Raw genomic sequence first — 17,341 nt, forward strand, 5'->3', positions numbered from 1 at the left:
CTCCTAAACTCACCCCCCCCCCCAGAAACTAACCCTTATCAGGCTCCCACTTTAGTCAACTAATGAAAGTACTTGGGATTTTAATAGAAAAGTAAATGTGTCCATTTATTGGAGCCCAGAATGAGCACTTTAGATGATTTTAGTTCCTATAACTAAGAGATACTTTTTAAGACTCTTATCCATGCTTGAAGTAAAACTTCCCAGAGTGTATCCTCTCATCATGACCTCTCTGGGTACCACCATCCTCTGCTCTGAAAACCTGTCCCTGACTCTCCTCATACAAGCCTCATGTCAGGGTATTGGTCTCAGACATGGCTCTTTCTTTCAACTTAAAGTTTCCACATTCAAACCATAGAGGGGAATATTGTTCCCCGGGGGTCAAAGTAGCTTCAGGGCCAATATTCGCTTCTCAAACATTTTTAGTGTTCCCTTGCACTCCAAAGAAGGGAAGGGGAGATGGCTGGATGCAGGTGGTAGGGACTGGGAGAGGTGAATAAAACAATCAGGAGGCAGTGACTTCAGGAATAAAGAGCTTTATTGTTACAAAGAGAACACGTTCATTACTGAACTCCAATACCAAGTCCTCCAAAGAACTATATCTGAAAAGAGAATGAAGACATTGAATACCCAAGGTTAAACCTCTAGACCTCACAGTAGAATGAACACCTCAAAGCATCTCAGAAGCCCTGGCATGGGGAAAAGGAGAGAAGTTTCTGGCTGGGCGGTCGTCGGCACTTCGGCTCTTCCAGTGCCGTTCCTTGGTGGTCCTCAAGGCGCAGGTCAGCAGCAGCCAGAGCCCCCGGAGCAGCAGCCAGAGCCCCCGGAGCAGCAGTCAGAGCCCCCGGAGCTGGGGCAACAGCCAGAGCCCCCGGAGCCCCCAGAGCTGTGGCAGCAGCCAGAGCCCCCAGAGCCCCCAGAGCTGTGGCAGCAGCTGGAACCTCCAGAATGGTGGCCACTGTCACAGCAGTCAGAGCGGTGGTGTCGGCGCCGGTGGTGGAAGAGATGGGGCCTGTGGTGGCTCAGACAGCAGCCGCCACCCCCAGAGCTGTGGCCACAGCATCCCCCAGAGCTGTGGCTACAGCAGGAAGAGACTGGAGGAGGGCAGCAGGGGGCTGGACACTTGGGTGGACACTTGGGTGGGCATTTGGGTGGACACTTGGGTGGGCATTTGGGGGGACACTTGGGAGGAGGCTGACACTGCTGCTGGTTCTGCTGGCAGGACATCTCAACACAGGCTGAATGAAAATGAAAGACAACACAGAAATATAAGTTCAACTAGCTTAAGATAACTCATTTACATTTAAAATTGAACTTTAAATTCACACGATTTCATCTTTATGGTGATCAAAGTTTTAAAACCCAATCTCCCCAAATCAGAAATATACAAAAGGTTTCAACCCAGGAACTCCATAATTTCAGAGCAAACCCTTGCAACTTTAAAAAGACATCCATCTTTTTTTCCCTTCCCCTACCTGCCACCCTCCCCTTCTGGCAGAACCCTCCCCTCCAAATCTTTTTCTCTTTGGGTTCCTTCAATAGCGTCCTCTACCCAGAGCTTCTCTCTGCCTAAAACACCAGCACCAAGAGTCCTTCCTGGTCTTCAAGACGTATTTTACCTGGTTCAGGTACTAGAGGAGATCACTCAAGCGGACTGAGGTGCTGTCAGAAGCTTCTGCCTTTTATACGGTCAGCTCTCTGACCTGGCAGCAGGAGGCACAGACTATGTATGGATGCTGATAGCATCTTTCACAAGGGGCACCGATGACTACCTTCTTCTCACATCCTAAAGACATAATTCTTCCATAAGCATGTCAAGTATTAACCCACAGGAACATCCCCTGAGAACTGCAGACCTCTAGGATAGTGATGAAGCTAAGCGGATTGCCACACAGTGCCTGTCAACCTCACAGGCAGCTCTGCTATGCTCCTATTTCCTGAGCTGGGTCAGTAGGGTTCTAGAGTTCTGGGACTAAGAGAAGGTCCTTCGTATAGGACATGGAGGGGGAAATTCCCAAGATGGAAATTAAATGGCCCTTTTTAAAATAAGGATTAGAGATCCAAAATAAAATGCCAGGCCTAAGCCAATGATCTAATATGGCTTTTTCATTCTTGGATGACATAGTAACCTGACTAAGAATGCTTGATATCTCAGTGATGCTATTTTAGGCAGGTCTAATGCCGATTTGTGGGGGTGGTTAGGCTTCTCTCCTAACCTGAACTTGACCCACCAAAAGAACTCACAAACAGCACTAACTCAGCACTAACAATCCCTTTGAAAGGGCAGCAGAGGTCTAGGAATGGCTTCTCTGTCCACGTGCGGTCTTAAAGAAGACATTTTTGGCCAGCCCAAGTTGAGGTGGCAAGTACCAGGTATATGCTGAGGGGTGGAATAGGAGAACTAGACTCATATGTAAGTTGCCAGAAGTGAGGCACCAGTTATGGTCATCCCTAAGAAGACAGCTCCAACCTGAAAAGATCCTTTTTGTATAAATGACCTTCAGATAAGGAGTGGGCCTGGTTTTTGCAAGCCCATGATGGAATGAATCCAAAGCCTTTTTTTTTTTCCTACAAACAATATTCAAGGGCAAGTTATGTCCTCAGAGAAGTCATCAAAATCTATTTAGCTGTAAAGTTACCAAAATATGGCATGTTCACTATGCAAACTAAAGCAGGAGAAAATAAGACAGAAGGAAACATATGGCACCTCTAATATTAGTTCATGGGCTGTGTGATAAGAAGCATGTAGCTACATTATAACACAACTTCTGGAGCCAGACTGCCTGGCATCAGTTCTCAGCTTTGAAAATTCTGGCCAATCACCATAAAAGGGGCTAATAACAATTCTTACCCATTAAATAAGAAAATATAAAGTTCTTGGAACTGTGCCGGGGGGGGGGGGGGTCTTAGTTCAAAATGCTCATTTTAAAAGAATCTAATTATTATGAAGACTTTTTTATATCCATGAGAAAATATATCTTAAATTTCAAAATACTGGCTCTGACCAGTTGGTTCAGTGGATAGAGTGTCAGCCTGACATGCAGACATCCCGGGTTTGATCTCCAGTCATGGCACACAGAAGTGATCATCTGCTTCTCTTTCCCTCCCACCCCACCTTTCTCTCTCTTCTCTTCTTGAGGCCAGTGATTCAACTGGTTTGAGTGTAGGCCTAGGTGCTAAGGATAGCATGGTTGGTCCAATCATCGGCCTCGAGCGCTGAGGATAACTCAGTTGATTCGAGCATCAGTTCCAGACAGGGGTTGCTGGATGGATCCCAGTAGGGGAGCATGCAGGAGTCTGTCTCACTATCTCCCCTCTTCTTACTTGAAAAAAAATTTTTTTAAATTACTGATCTGCTAAATTTTAAAACCCAAATTACTTTTTGTAATATCAGAATTTAGCCCGAATGTTTTCTTACACAAAAATATTAAGACACTAAGACACTTAATATGCCACTTGGGGATGAGATTAAAGAAAGTATAACCATTATGAAAAAAATATCAAAAATAGGAAGAATCTAAAATTCACTTAGAATCCCACCCCTAAGTATTCTTAGTATTTTTTTCTATTTTCCTTCTAGTCTCTTTTTTACTTTTGTTTCAATCTTTTTAATTTCTGTGTGGGGGTTTTTGTTTGTTTGTTTGTTTTAGTAATTTGTGTTTTGTTTTGACTTTACATAGTCTTTATGATAGTACTTATATGAGTTTATCATACTAACTTTTCACTTACCATATTTTTTTACTCCATAAGATGCACCTGACCATAAGACACACCTAGGGTTTTAAGATGGAAAAAAAAAAAAAATATTCCAAACCAAATGGTGTGTTAAAATGTTTAATAAAATACCATATTTTTCTCTCCATAAGACACACGGGCATTTTCCCCTCCACTTTTTTTTTGGGGGGGGAGGGGAGTGCATCTTATGGAGCGAAAAATACGGTAACATTTTGACATAAACATTTCCCATGTTGTTGTTCATTTTTTTGTAAGCCTTATTTTAGGCATCCATAGAACTTTTCGCAGAGGGCATAGGTTCCATTTGTAGGTGATCAGGAGCCTGAGTTCTAGAACCAGTCTCTGAATTTGAATCTCCGTCTCCACTTACCAGCTGTGTGACTTTGGCCAAGTGTTGTGAGATTTCTGTCTCAGTGTCTTCATCTGTGATATGGGGAAAATAATCATGCTTATGTCATCAGATCATTTGCAGATTAAATGAGCTCACATCCATAAACCTCTTAGAGTAGTGCCTGGCATATAGTAAGCACTCAAGGAATATTAAAAGTTAAAGCTGATGCTGCACCATTTCCAAATTTCAGCACACAGGAGGTGGGTGGGTTTAAATAAGGACCAACAGGTAGGGAGGCAGGGGCACTGCTTTGGCTGCTAGAGTTTTGTGTTTCAGGGGATCTCTCTCTCCCTTCCTTACTGAGAAATACAAAAAAGGATGCATAACTCAGGCTTTGAATTTCTAGAACAATCAGCTCAGTAGAAATTAAAGGAATGACCCATTTAATACACAGGTGTGATAAATTTTAAAAGGAACAGTGTCTATTCCTTTCACTTATGATGATTTGGGTGCATGACGACCTAGCTGACACACAGTAATATCTTTTTTTTTTTTTAGTGCAAGTGACAGAGAGGGGGACATACAGGGATAGACAGAAAGGAATCGAGAGAAATGAGAAGCATCAATTCTTCATTGTGGTGCCTTAGTTGTTCATTGATTGCTTTCTTCAGCTTAGCCAGTAACCCCTTGCTCAAGCCACCAACCTTGGGGTCAAGCCAGCGACCCCCAGGCTCAATCAGATGAACCTTCACTCAAGCCAGCTACCTCAGCATTTCAAACCTGGGTACTCAGCACCCCAAGCCAATGCTCCATCCATTGCACCACTGCCTAGTCAGGCACAGTAAAATCTTTGAGGGCAGAAACCCTTAAAGGATATTATTTAGTGCTTTGTAGGTAGTAGACACTCAATTTTCACTTTCTTGTTCAGTTGAATTTGCTTTTCAGTATAGAAGTTGGGAGTTTCCAACAAATCTGAATCCAAATTTTCATTACAAAATTCCAGACATGTCATAGAATGATAGGATAGATGTGGAAAGGATTGCAACCATTACTCAGAAACTGTTCTCCACCTCGGCTAGTCCTGGACATTGACATTCTCCGCAAGTTTACTGGTTGTTCTAATGTGCTGTCAGGGTTGATCATCGCTGACATAGGCTGTGCTCCTTATTTTACAGATAAAGAAACTGAGGGTCAAAGATGGAAAAGTGTTTGTCCAGATCACACAGGGAGATAGAGGCAAAGCCGGAATTCAAATCCTGCTGTCACAACACCCTGCCTCTTGATTTTATTTTTTCTTGTGATTTTTTTTTCCAGCAAGCTTTATTTTATATAATTTTCTTGTTAAATATGGCTTTTGCAGTTGGGGTGGAAATAGTAATAAACAGGGTGAATCATTGTCTGAATTATAGGTTTACAAAAGTTAGAAGTAATCTTTACAGTTATTGCTCTGTTCTAAGTAACCAGGAATTGAGTACCTGTGTCTGAAAGGCAGTGTCTGGCCTCACCAAGCTTGGGCCAGTTGGCAGGCCCCAAGAACCCTCCCATGGTGGCACTCCTTAATGACAATTCTTTGGCCCAGTTCAGCTTTGTCCAGGTCTCTGAGTTTATGAATCTGTGCTGAGTCACTGCAGCTAACTCACAAGACCTCATGACACCAATTCACAAAGAGAAATATAAGTATCAGATGTTGGCCTGATGGCTACATTTTCTTCCTGTAGAAAAACTCCTCCAAGAACAGAGGTGCTGGGTGAGGTGGAATACACAGTGACCTCAGGTTCGGTGGGTAACAAATCCAGATGTTCTGCCAGATCAGCTCAACACCGCTAGCCTTGGATGGATTTGGGTGATCCTGAAAACATCTGCCCCCACTCCAACATGCTCCTTTGTAGGCCACCCTCGCACTGTTAGACCCCGACCGGGAGCCACCTCTGTAGGGGAACTGGGCAGATATCTGTTCTTACTGCTACATATTGATTTTGGAGTTTAACATTAGAAAGAAAATTTTATTATTTATTTGTCATATTTTTTCTACTCACTATTGCCCTGATAAACACTGTCATAGACAAAATAATGCCTCTTCCCCCAAAGATGGTCACACTGCAATTCCTAGAACCTATGAATATGTTTTCTTACACAGAAAAAAAGGACTTTACAGGAGGGATTAAATTCAGGATTTTGAGATGGGAAATCGTCTGGGATTATCCAGGTAGATCTAATGTAGTTGCAAAGGTATTTCTGGAAGGGAGGCAAGAGGGTCAATGTCAGAGAGAAGAGATGTGACAATGGGAACAGAAGTTGCAGTGGTGCACTTTGAAAATGATCATGAGCTACAGAATACAAGCAGCCTCCAGAAACCGGAAACAGCAAGGAAGTGAGCGCTCCCCACAGCCTCTAAGGAACCCTGCTCCGCCAACACCTAGGTGTTGTCCTAGTAGGTCCTGTGCTGAACTTCTGACCTATGGAACTGTAAGAGAGTAAATTTGCGTTATTTTAAGCCACAACGTTTATGGCAATTTGTCACAGCAACATTGGGAAACTAATGCATATACACCTTGATTGAAAACATAGCTTTGAATTGCAGAATGTGGTTTAAATACTTAAAATCTGATCAAATATATTAAAATTATTTCCATTGATGCATGGAATGGAAGGCTCACATTTCTGACTTTGACAGGATGTCTGTAGCCAAGAGGAAGCTCAGTGAAAACACAACAGAGGAAATTCTCCAGATAAACAAAGATGTTGTCTGGGTTTATGTCCCAGCTCTACCACTTACTAGCTGTGTGACCTCTCTGAATGTCATCCATGAAATGAGAATGATAACAATGCCCATCACATAAGGTTGTATAAGGGTTCTTTACGAGAATGCCTATAAAGCCCTTAGCCCTGGACCTGACACATAAAAGCACTCAGTAAATGTTGGCCCTTCTTATTCTTTTCTTCATCAATAGTGGTCAGTGACTGGTGGAAGCCCGGAGGTATCAGGATCATTACTAGATCATTGCCAGGCCTCTCTTCCAGCCTTACACCCCCAGCTACTGATGTTCTGAATCAGGGCTTGACAGATTCCAGAGAGTAGAATGGACAGATTGTCACCACTTTGGACCTATTTTAATTGTCAAGACATTACTTGTACCTCTTCTCTGGAAAAAGTGGGTGGGGAGGGTATTTCTTATTCTTTTCCCTATGGAAAACATTTTACTATTTATAAGGTATTCTTATACTCATGCCTTTATTTAAATTTTCACAACAATCCTGTTGGGTAGAATAGAGGGTTGTTAGCCCTGTAATTCAAAGAGAAATATCATTGCTTAGAGAAGCCAAGCCATTTGTCTAAACTAACTCAGATTAGAGAAGATACCAGGCTTCAGCCCCAGCTCTATGGGCAGTAAATCTCATGCTTGTTCTTCCAATCATAGTGCTCATTAGCTTAGTCTCTTTGCCTCCTGTCAAAAAAGTAGAAGACAGGCAAGAAGCTCCAGGGGATTAGGATATAAAAACAGTGTTGGGAAAACAGAAAACCTACATTTAGAAAAGTGAAGTAGGGCTCCTATGTTATACCATCACAAAAATTCTCAAAATTGATTAAAGACTTAAACATAAGACCTGCCTGACCAGTAATGGCTCAGTGTATAACGTGTCGACTCAGAATCCTAAGGTTCCTGTTTTGAAACCTCAAGGTCGCCAGCTTGAGCGCTGCTTCATGGGCTTGAGTGCGGGCTTGCCAGTTTGAGTATGGGATCATCAGTTTGAACACAGAGTCACCTGCTGGAGCATGGGATCATCAACATGATCCTGAGGGCACTGGCTTGAGCCCAAAAGTCGCTGGCTTGAAGCCCAAAGTCACTGGTTTGAGCCCAAGGTCACTGGCTTGAGCCCAAGGTCTTTGGCTTGAGCAAGAGGTCACTGGCTTGGCTTGAGTCTCACCCCCTGCCCCGGTCAAGGCATGTATGACAAGCAATCAATGAACAACTAAAGTGAAGAAACTACAAGTTGCTTCTCATCTCTCTCTCTCTCTCTCTCTCTCTCTCTCTCTCTCTCTCTCAAATAAATAAATAAATAAATAAGACCTGATACTATAAAACTCCTAAAAGGAAACATTGATTTTGGCAATAATTTATTTAACTATGACACCAAAAACATAAGCAACAAAAGCAAAATTTGATAAGTAGGACTAGATCAAATTAAAAGCTTCTGCCCAACAAGAGAAATAATAAAATGGAAAGAAAACCTATGAAATGAGAGAAAGTCTTTTCAAAAACATATTGGATAAAAGGTTTATATTTATATTATATATATAAACTCATACAACTCAGTAACAAAGATATCTGACTTTAAAGTGAGTAGAGGAAATAAAGAGACATTTTTCCAAAGAAAAGATTCAAATGACCAACAACTACATAAAAAGATGCTCAAATCACTAATCATCAGGGAAATATAAATCAAAACCATCATGAGATAGTACTTCATACTTGTTGGAAAAGGTGTTATCAAGAAGACGTGTAATGACAAGGGTTGGTGAGAATGTGGAGAAAATGTGCACCATCAGTGGGAATATAAATTGGTGCAGCCACTATAGAAAGTTTCTCAAAAAATTAAAAATAGAATTACATTATGACCCAACAGTCCCACATCTGGGTCTACACCCAAAGAAAATAAAAACAGAATAATGAAGAGATATTTGCACTTCATTGGTCATTGTAACATTATTCACAATAACCAAAATATGTAAACAACCTAAGTGTCCATCAAAAGGTGAATGATGTGGGCCTGAGCAGATTGTGGCGCAGTGGACAGAGCGTTGGACTGGGATGCAGAGGACTCAGGTTCAAAACGACCCCGTGGTCACTGGCTTGATTGTGGGCTCACCAGCTTGATTTCAGGGTCACTGGCTTCAGTATGGGTTCATGGACATGACCCCATGGTCACTGACTTTAGCCCAAAGGTCACTGACTTGAGCCCAATATTTCTGGCTTGAGCAAGGGGTCGCTCGCTCTGCTGTAGCACCCCCCCTCCTGTCAAGGCACATATGAGAAAGCAATCAATGAACAATTAAGGTGCTGCAATGAAGAATTGGTGCTTCTCATCTCTTTCTTTTCTTATCTGTCTGTCCCTATCTATCCGTTTCTCTGTCACAAAAAAAAAGATAAATGATGTGGTACACATATATATGCACACACAATGGAATATTATCCAGCCTTGAGAAAGAAAGAAATCCTGACTTTTACAACATAGATGAAACTTGAGGGCATTATGCTAAGTGAAACATTAGACAGAGGACAACATATCTGTCTGCTGTCACTTATATGTGTACTCTACAAAAGCCAGCCTCACAGAAACAGAGAATGGAATGGTGGTTACAGGGGCTAGGGTTCAGGAATTGAGGAGATGTTAAAATGTACAAACTCACAATTAGAAGATGAGTAAGTCCTGGAAATCTAGTGTACAGTATAGTCACTATAGTCAGAAATATTGTATTATAAAATTCAAAGTGTCTTAGAGACTAGATCTCAAATGTTCTCAACCACAAAAAAGAAATGATAACCACGTGAGGTAACAGATGTTAGCTAAGCCCCAGTAGTAATCAGATCACAATACCTGTGTCAAATCAACAGGTGTACACCTTAAACTTATACAATGTTATTGTCAAGTAGATCTCAATTTTCAGAATGCACATAAGCAAACCATAAACCCCTCTCTTCTGAAAAGACAATGCAATATGACCTTAAAAACAGGCTTTCTTCTTGCCCCCAAAAGATTGGGGTGCTGGGTATTAGAGCCCCCTAGCAGTTCTGGTCTCAAGCCACAGAGCAGTCTTCTTGCCTACCTAGGCACCATCACTTCCAAGATATGAACGCCAGGGACATGAGTGAAGCAGGGACACAGAACCTCATGGGCACAGTGGCCTAGGGCCCCAGGTGCACATAGCACTTCCTGGAAGAGCCTTGTCTCCAGGCTCTGAGCCAGCCCAGCTCTGCTTGGATCCCTCATGTGTGGGTTGCCGCAGTGCTGTCTCCACATGGGGAACATTTCCAGCTGGAGCCTGAGGCAGGATGTTCAGGGAGCCTGCAGAGTGAGTAACCAGAGAAAGGAGCATCCCACCTCTTGGAGAGTATGTAAATTTTCAGGGTGGGGACCCAGGAGTAAAAATAGCCATAGCTGAAGAGGCTTCTGGAAGCAGGAGCATGAGACACCTTGTTTTCCCAGCTGGAGAGGCTGGAGCTGAGAACAAAGGTAACAAAAGCAAGCAGAAGGGAGGGGCTGGCTGCAGAATGGCAGGCATCTGTCACTCAGAGACAAAGACACCTCTTGGGCAGAGGTAACACATGACTCGTTCTAGGGCCTTTGGCTGTCCCTCATAGCTGTTTAATCCACCTGTGGTTGCCATCTACAGTGCAATATTTTTAGCAGCAGATTTTTGTAGCTGCCCCAAGTTACATTGAGAACATATGGGAAGGCAGACTTGTGTTGGCAGTGGAGAGAAAAAGATGACAAAGATGGCAAAGCCACCGTCACTGCCCACTGAGAGCTGCCAGTACAGTGAGGGAGACAGGTATTCACAATGAGCTATAATAGGACCAGATTCTGATGAGTATGGACCAAAGCTTAATTAAGCAAAGTGGATTGGGGGGGGGGGGGGGGAGTATACAGCAAATTACAATAGAAACAATATGATTATTCCATTTATGTCAAGTCTCTCTAAATATATCTGTATATTTATATATAATACATATAAAAAATAAGAAAAGAAAAAATCTGAATGACTCTATATTAAAATATCAGTCCTGGCCAGTTAGCTCAGTCAGTTAAGGGCATTGTCCCAAAAGCATAAGGTTGTGGGTTCGATTCCAGATCAGGGTGCACTTTGGAAGTAACCAATGAATGCACAACTGAGTGGAACAACAAATAAATGCTTCCCTGCCCCCCCCTCCCTTCCTCTCTCTGTCTCTGAAAAAAAAAAATTAAGCTCTGGCCAGATAACACAGTAGGTTGCAACGTTGTCCTGGAGCACAGAGGTTGCCAGTTTGATTCTCCATTCAGGGCACATACAGGAGCAGCTTGTTGTTCCTGCCTCTCTCAAAAAAAAAAGTCAACAGCGTTTATTTTTGGGTGGTGGATCATGGAGTTTTTTTTTGTTTTGTTTTGTTTTGTTTTGCTTACCTACACTTTCTAATTTTCCTGCAATGAAATCACATTACTTGGAGAATAAAATATTTAACTCATCACAGAAGTATTAAAAGCACTGAAAATATCAGAATAGACTTTACAAAAATGGTATTTGATATTTTTATTCAATTTTGCAGATATTTTGAGTCTATGAAGCATATCATAGGAATCTGTGCATTTGCCAGATACTTGAAGCTTGAAGTTTCTAGCTTAATGACCACGTGACCATGAATTTCCACCAAAATTCAAACAGCGATCTGGGACTATGACTGCCTCTGTCTAGGACTGCAGACTGCTCTACCCAGGAGTCCAGTGTCTAGAACTTCTTCCTGTTCCCCTCTAATCATCCTGCTTCTGCTTCCATATCCACAGAGCATCTCACTCTTTTAAATGGCCTCCATCATAAGGAGTGCCCATCACTGCTGTGTGAAGGCCTTTCTCCCTGCTCCCAACTATCCCTAACCCTCGGGTGACATAAATCACGTTTCACACCAATGGATGCACGTAAAACTCACCATCACTATCTCCCCTTAATCCTCTTCAGTCCCCTCAGTAAATGGCCCCAAGACCCAAGGCTGAGACTCATCCTAGCTTCTCCCTCTTCCTCACCCCACATCCGACAAAGCACCCAGGTTTTCTCCTCCCAACCCTACTGTCACCTTTCCTCGGACCTTGACCATCTCTCTTCCTAAAATAAATCTAAGCCTATTTAGAACTTTCAATGGCTCCCTATTACCCCCAAGGGGAAAAATCCAAATTCCTCTAAATGATGCCTGAGTCCTTCATTATTTGGCAGTTCCACTTCCTCAGGCTTGTCTCCCTTCACTACATGGACACCACAGCCACAGCGAATTATTACCATCCTGAATGTGCCTCCGTGTGCCCTCTACTGAAAACACCCTTCTTCCCCAACTCCAACATGCCTCCCAGGCTCAAGCTAGGACTCATCTGGGAAACCCGCTCAGACGGGACCCCTGTAATAGACTGCCTGTTCGACAGGGAACCTGCCATGCCTTATGTTCATGATGGTCCTCCCCTGTTAGACTCCTCCACTTTAGGGCCTGAAGGTCCTCGCATGAACCTGAGGGACATCACAGAAGCTGGCACATGGTCAGTACTTCGTGGAGCTTCCTTATCCTTGCTTCCAGACCAAGAGCTGCTTGGGGCAGATGCCTCATGTTACTCATCCCGGTGTGTCCTTAAGGTCCCGCAGAGCTCATAGATATTATTCATCAACTATTTGGTGCATGAAGAATAAAGGAATGAAAGAATGAAAGCTCATCGTCATTGTCAGGGAGGGAAGAGCCCCACAGGGCCAGTGCAGTCATGTTTTGACCTTGACTCAGCCTGATTCAGTTGGAAACTCTGACTGCAGCCCTTCTCTTCTGTGTGTTGTGTGGTCTCCCTGAGTTGCCAAACAGGAGATTTTAAGCACTGAAAATTCTGGCTCCCTTCTAGATAAACTGAGAGACATCAGGTCTTTCTTGAGCTATTCTAGGACTCTGTGTCTCATCTGTAGTCTGTCAGAAATCTGGCCCATCCTTCCTCATCCAGAGGATGGAATTGGCTCCAGAAGTCAGGACCAGTGCCCAGGCTCCAGCCACCGAGCCTCATGGCCCCTCCATCTCTGTTTTCTTTCCTTTTTTTTTTTTACAGAGACAGAGAGAGAGTCAAAGAGAGGGATAGACAGGGACAGACAGACAGGAACAGAGAAAGATGAGAAGCATCAATCATCAGTTTTTTGTTGCGAGACCTTAATTGTTCATTAATTGCTTTCTCATATGTGCCTTGACTGTGGGCCTACAGCAGACCAAGTAACCCCTTGCTGGAGCCAGTGACCTTGCGTCCAAGCTGGTGAGCTTTTGCTCAAACCAGATGAGCTCAAGCTGGCAACCTCGGGGTCTCGAACCTGGGTCCTCCGCATCCCAGTCCGACACTTTATCCACTGTGCCACTGCCTGGTCAGGCCATCTCTGTTTTCTGAACCACTAATGTCCTTGTCCACCCCTCCCCAACTGAAGGGGGGCCTGAGGCAGTGTAACATGAGAACAGAGTCTTGCAGTGCCTAATAGAGTGTCCACACAACTGCCAATTGCCTTTTTGAGTGACAGGGAGCCCCAGCAATCATTGGGAGGTCTTAGTGGCTACGAGACTACTGGCTTCTGCCAGTCCTCTGGTCTGCTGCCTGAGGGGAGTGGGAGGTGGCCTTCTGATTTGGTGGGTCAGTTATTGCCTTCCCAAAAATGTTACTCAGTGAAATCCCATTTGGTAAAAACAGCTTTCTAAAACTTCTGTCAATTCTTGGAAGATATCACGATATTCCTACTGCTCGGGGGTACAGAGAGAGTGGGTCCTGGACCAAACTCTTCATGTACCGGAAAGCTGATCTCTAGGTTTCCATTTATTTATTATTAAATCCTCAGGACTCAGAAGATGTCTAGAATATAATAGATGCTCATTAAATATTTGTGGGTAGAACATGAAAGGAAAGAAGGAAGGAAAGAAGGAAGGAAGGAAGAAAGGAAGGAAGGAAGGAAGGAAGGAAGGAAGGAAGGAAGGAAGGAAGGAAGGAAGGAAGGAGTATAGGTAGGTGAGCCATGTGCTGCTATCGTGCTAGCTACCACTGAGCTGGCTGAGAGAGCAATGTGAGCCTCTGTGAGCATCTGGGTACCTACCATGGGAAAGACTGAAAACCAACCTCCCAGAACAGAGGCACCTCCCACCAATCCCAAGATTCTTGGACACAAATGCTCATTTATCGAAGCAGGTCAGAGAACTTGACAGTCAATGAAGCATCCTGGGTGGCACATGACAGGGACCCTATAACCTGTTGTTCTTTTGTCCTTCTGGCTCTGTCTCTTCCTGGGGTTTTCAGTGCTTCTCCCACAAGCCACCGCAGCACCATGGAAAGACCTTGTCTTGTCTCAGAGGCACTGTGTGCCTCAGTTACTGGGGCACCATGTTTCTGTGATCCACGATACGGGGATGACTGCAGTGAATTTGACTAGGTGTACAAGACTTGAGAACCACTGATGAACTATTAGTAACTTTATGGTGGAAAAAGAATCAGTCATGCAGACTGAGTATAGTGAGATAAAATTGAACATGAAACAGGGAAATCTGCCTTTAAATCTCAGCTCTTCCATATTAACCTGGACATGTTACATTGCTACTTTGAATCTCAATTTTCTTATCTCTATAATGGAGGCTACTAATATGCCACCCAATCCAATGAGACCACATATATGGTGATTCATAAAATATTATAAAATTTAAGCTAATAATAATAATATAAACATAACCAAATAGCAATGCTGGTAATAATCAAAGGCTTCTTGCACCTCACATAACCCGCCAGCTTCATGTAATGTCAGTGAACCTGGGGGTGGAGGAAGACTAGGCCTGAAACATGAAAGTAACACTCATTGCTAACTTCCAGGTGACAGGCAAGTGTCCACTCACTTCCAGGGCATTGCTGATGTCTGCCTGGAAGACAGTCTTAAGGAAAATGCTGTCCTAGCCCAAAGAATATGAAGGAGAAAGAATGAACCTGACAGCCTGACCAGGCAGTGGCGCAGTGGATAGATAGAGCGTCAAACTAGGACGCAGAGGACCCAGGTTCAAAAGCCCAAGGTTGCCGGCTTGAATGCAGACTCATCCAGCTTGAGAGCGGGGTCATAGACGTGACCTCATGGTAGCTGGCTTGAGTCCAAGGTCTCTGGCTTGAGCAAAGGGTCACTTCCTCTGCTGGAGCCCCCTCATCAAGGCACATATGAGAAAGCAATCAATGAACAGCTAAGGTGCCTCAACAAAGAATTGAAGCTTCTCATCTCTCTCCCTTCCTGTCTGTCTGTTCCTATCTGTCCCTCTCTCTGACTCTGTCAAAAAAAAAAAAAAAAAAAGAGAATAAACCTGATGGCTAATCTTTGTGACCCAGCCTTGACCCCTGTGAGACCCCTCTGACAACTGGAGAATGAGCACCCTATTGTCCCTCAGGAACCCTCAGGGTAGGGGTGATATCTGACTTCAGCGGTAACTCTGCCTCTAGAACAGGCGGAAGCATACCCCTGTGTAGAAGAGGAGGAAACTGGACCTCAGCCCATCCTGCCTGGGCAACTTTCATAAAATTATCTTGCAGGTCTCCCACAGTCTGTGTCCTCAGGAGCTCACAGTCCTCGGAATTGTAGCCAACACCCAACACTGTCACCACCACCTCAGCAGTGGTTCCACCCAGGGGCACTCCTGACTTAGAAGACCTTCCCTCTGACCTAGCACCAAGAGGTCAAAACACATTTGGAGCTGCTACTGGGAGATTCATCCATCATTAAATCATTCATTTTCAAACCAATAGCATGCCAGGCCTGGTGCTAGACCCTAACGATACAGGTGAGAAAAAGGCCCAGCCACTGTCCTTAAGTAGTTCTCCTTCTGGGTCAAGGTAGTGTTGGGCTGGACAAACACGGGCATACACATATAAGACAGTGCTGTTGGACCCTCCCAGGATGTCTCAGGAGTGGGGAACGGGGCAGGGATTGACAGAGAAGTAACACTCATTGCTCTCTCTTTGGAGTTACGACACCACTGCACCATGCCTGACAGGAGGCAAATAACCGCCAAGCAACACCTGACCCACTTCTTTAATCTCATCAGTTAAGAGCCAGAAAGAATCCCAGCTCTGCCTTCAATTAGCTAGGTCACTTTGGGAAAGTCACTTAACTTCCTGGGGCCTTAGTTTCCTCATATGTAAAATGGGAACAATAATGGTTCTTTAACCAGTCACACAATCAAACCACAAATATCTTTTGAGCAGCAGCTACATGCTAGACTTTAGAACACCACAAGGAGCAGACATATGGCCTCTGATCTCAAGAAGTTTAAAGTTCATTGGAGAAGGTAGACATTAAACCAAGATATCACATTAGTGCCAAGTTACAAAAGAGAAAGACCCGAGTCCCACAGCATCGCAGGAGAATCTCCCCCAGCCACAATCCTTCTCTCAGAGATGGTACAGGTGTTCAGTGAAACAGTGAAGACAATAGTACTCTTAAACTGTGAAGTTCTGTGTAAATCTGAGCTATCCTTCCCTGTGTGTTTTGCCTTTCCCACACAAAGCTGGGGGAATCAAAATATGACAACGATGAAAAGGAAAACAAGTGTCAGTTGAGATCTTCTTATGTGGCTGATGTGTCCTTGCAACCCTTCTCAGGGTGGATAGTAAGTCACTGTACACAGGCCTGGACGGATGATCAGGAGGCCGTGCCAGGGTGGCAGAGCTCAGGGATCAGCACAGAGTTCAACCAGGACACTTGCAACCGATCCACAGCACACCAGAGAACTCTCCCCCTTCCTTAGAGCCTCCACATGCAGCCCTGCTCCTCAGCTTCTGCTTAGTAGAGTGTGTCCGTAAGGTCATGGTGCACTTTTGACCAGTCACAGGAAAGCAACAAAAGACGATAGAAATGTGAAATCTGCACCAAATAAAAGGAAAACTCTCCCAGTTTCATACCTATTCAGCCCAGTTTGATGTGGGCTCATGCACAGATTTTTTAGGGCTCCTTAGGTAGCTATCCTGTATAGCCTCTACAGACTCGTCACTGACTGATGGCCTACCAGAACGGGGTTTCTCCACCAAACTGCTGGTTTTCTTCAACTGCTTATCCCACCGTGTAATGTTATTCCTATGTGGTGGCGCTTCGTTATAAACGCGCCGATATTCACGTTACACTTTGGTCACAGATTCGAATTTAGAGAACCACAGAACACACTAAACTTTCCTCTGTACCATCCACATCTTGACTGGCATGGCCATGGGCTGCTCTGCTGTATACACGGTGTTACGTCATCATCTGCGCATGCGTACAAGCTGCCACATCATCCTACAGAAACTGGGGAGGGTGGGGGGGTTTCCTTTTACTTGGTGCAGATTTCACATTTCTATCGTCTTTTGTTGCTTTCCTGTGACCGGTCAAAAGTGCACCATGACTTTATGGACACACTGTAGGAAAGGAGCAGATTGACACCTAGCAGAGGTGCTGAGAGAAGAGAGGAGTTGGCCCAGCAGAGAGCAGAGAGCAAGGCAAGAAATGGCTGCCTAGCAGAGAGCCTGTCATTT

At 44.1% G+C, this 17,341-nt stretch overlaps 1 protein-coding gene across 1 annotated transcript; it reads right to left on the reverse strand.

The window, feature by feature from the left end:
* Positions 1-529: 529 nt before the first annotated feature.
* On the reverse strand, positions 530-1,908 carry LOC136393498 (late cornified envelope protein 2D-like). Its single transcript, XM_066366126.1, has 2 exons — positions 1,617-1,908; positions 530-1,235 (listed from the first exon to the last, which is right to left on the reverse strand). The coding sequence occupies exon 2, from the start codon at positions 1,222-1,224 to the stop codon at positions 781-783; it is 444 nt and encodes a 147-aa protein (XP_066222223.1). The 5' UTR covers positions 1,225-1,235; positions 1,617-1,908; the 3' UTR covers positions 530-780.
* Positions 1,909-17,341: the final 15,433 nt, after the last annotated feature.

This window comes from Saccopteryx leptura, chromosome 2 (assembly GCF_036850995.1).
Source record: "Saccopteryx leptura isolate mSacLep1 chromosome 2, mSacLep1_pri_phased_curated, whole genome shotgun sequence".
Taxonomy (NCBI): Eukaryota; Metazoa; Chordata; class Mammalia; order Chiroptera; family Emballonuridae; genus Saccopteryx; species Saccopteryx leptura.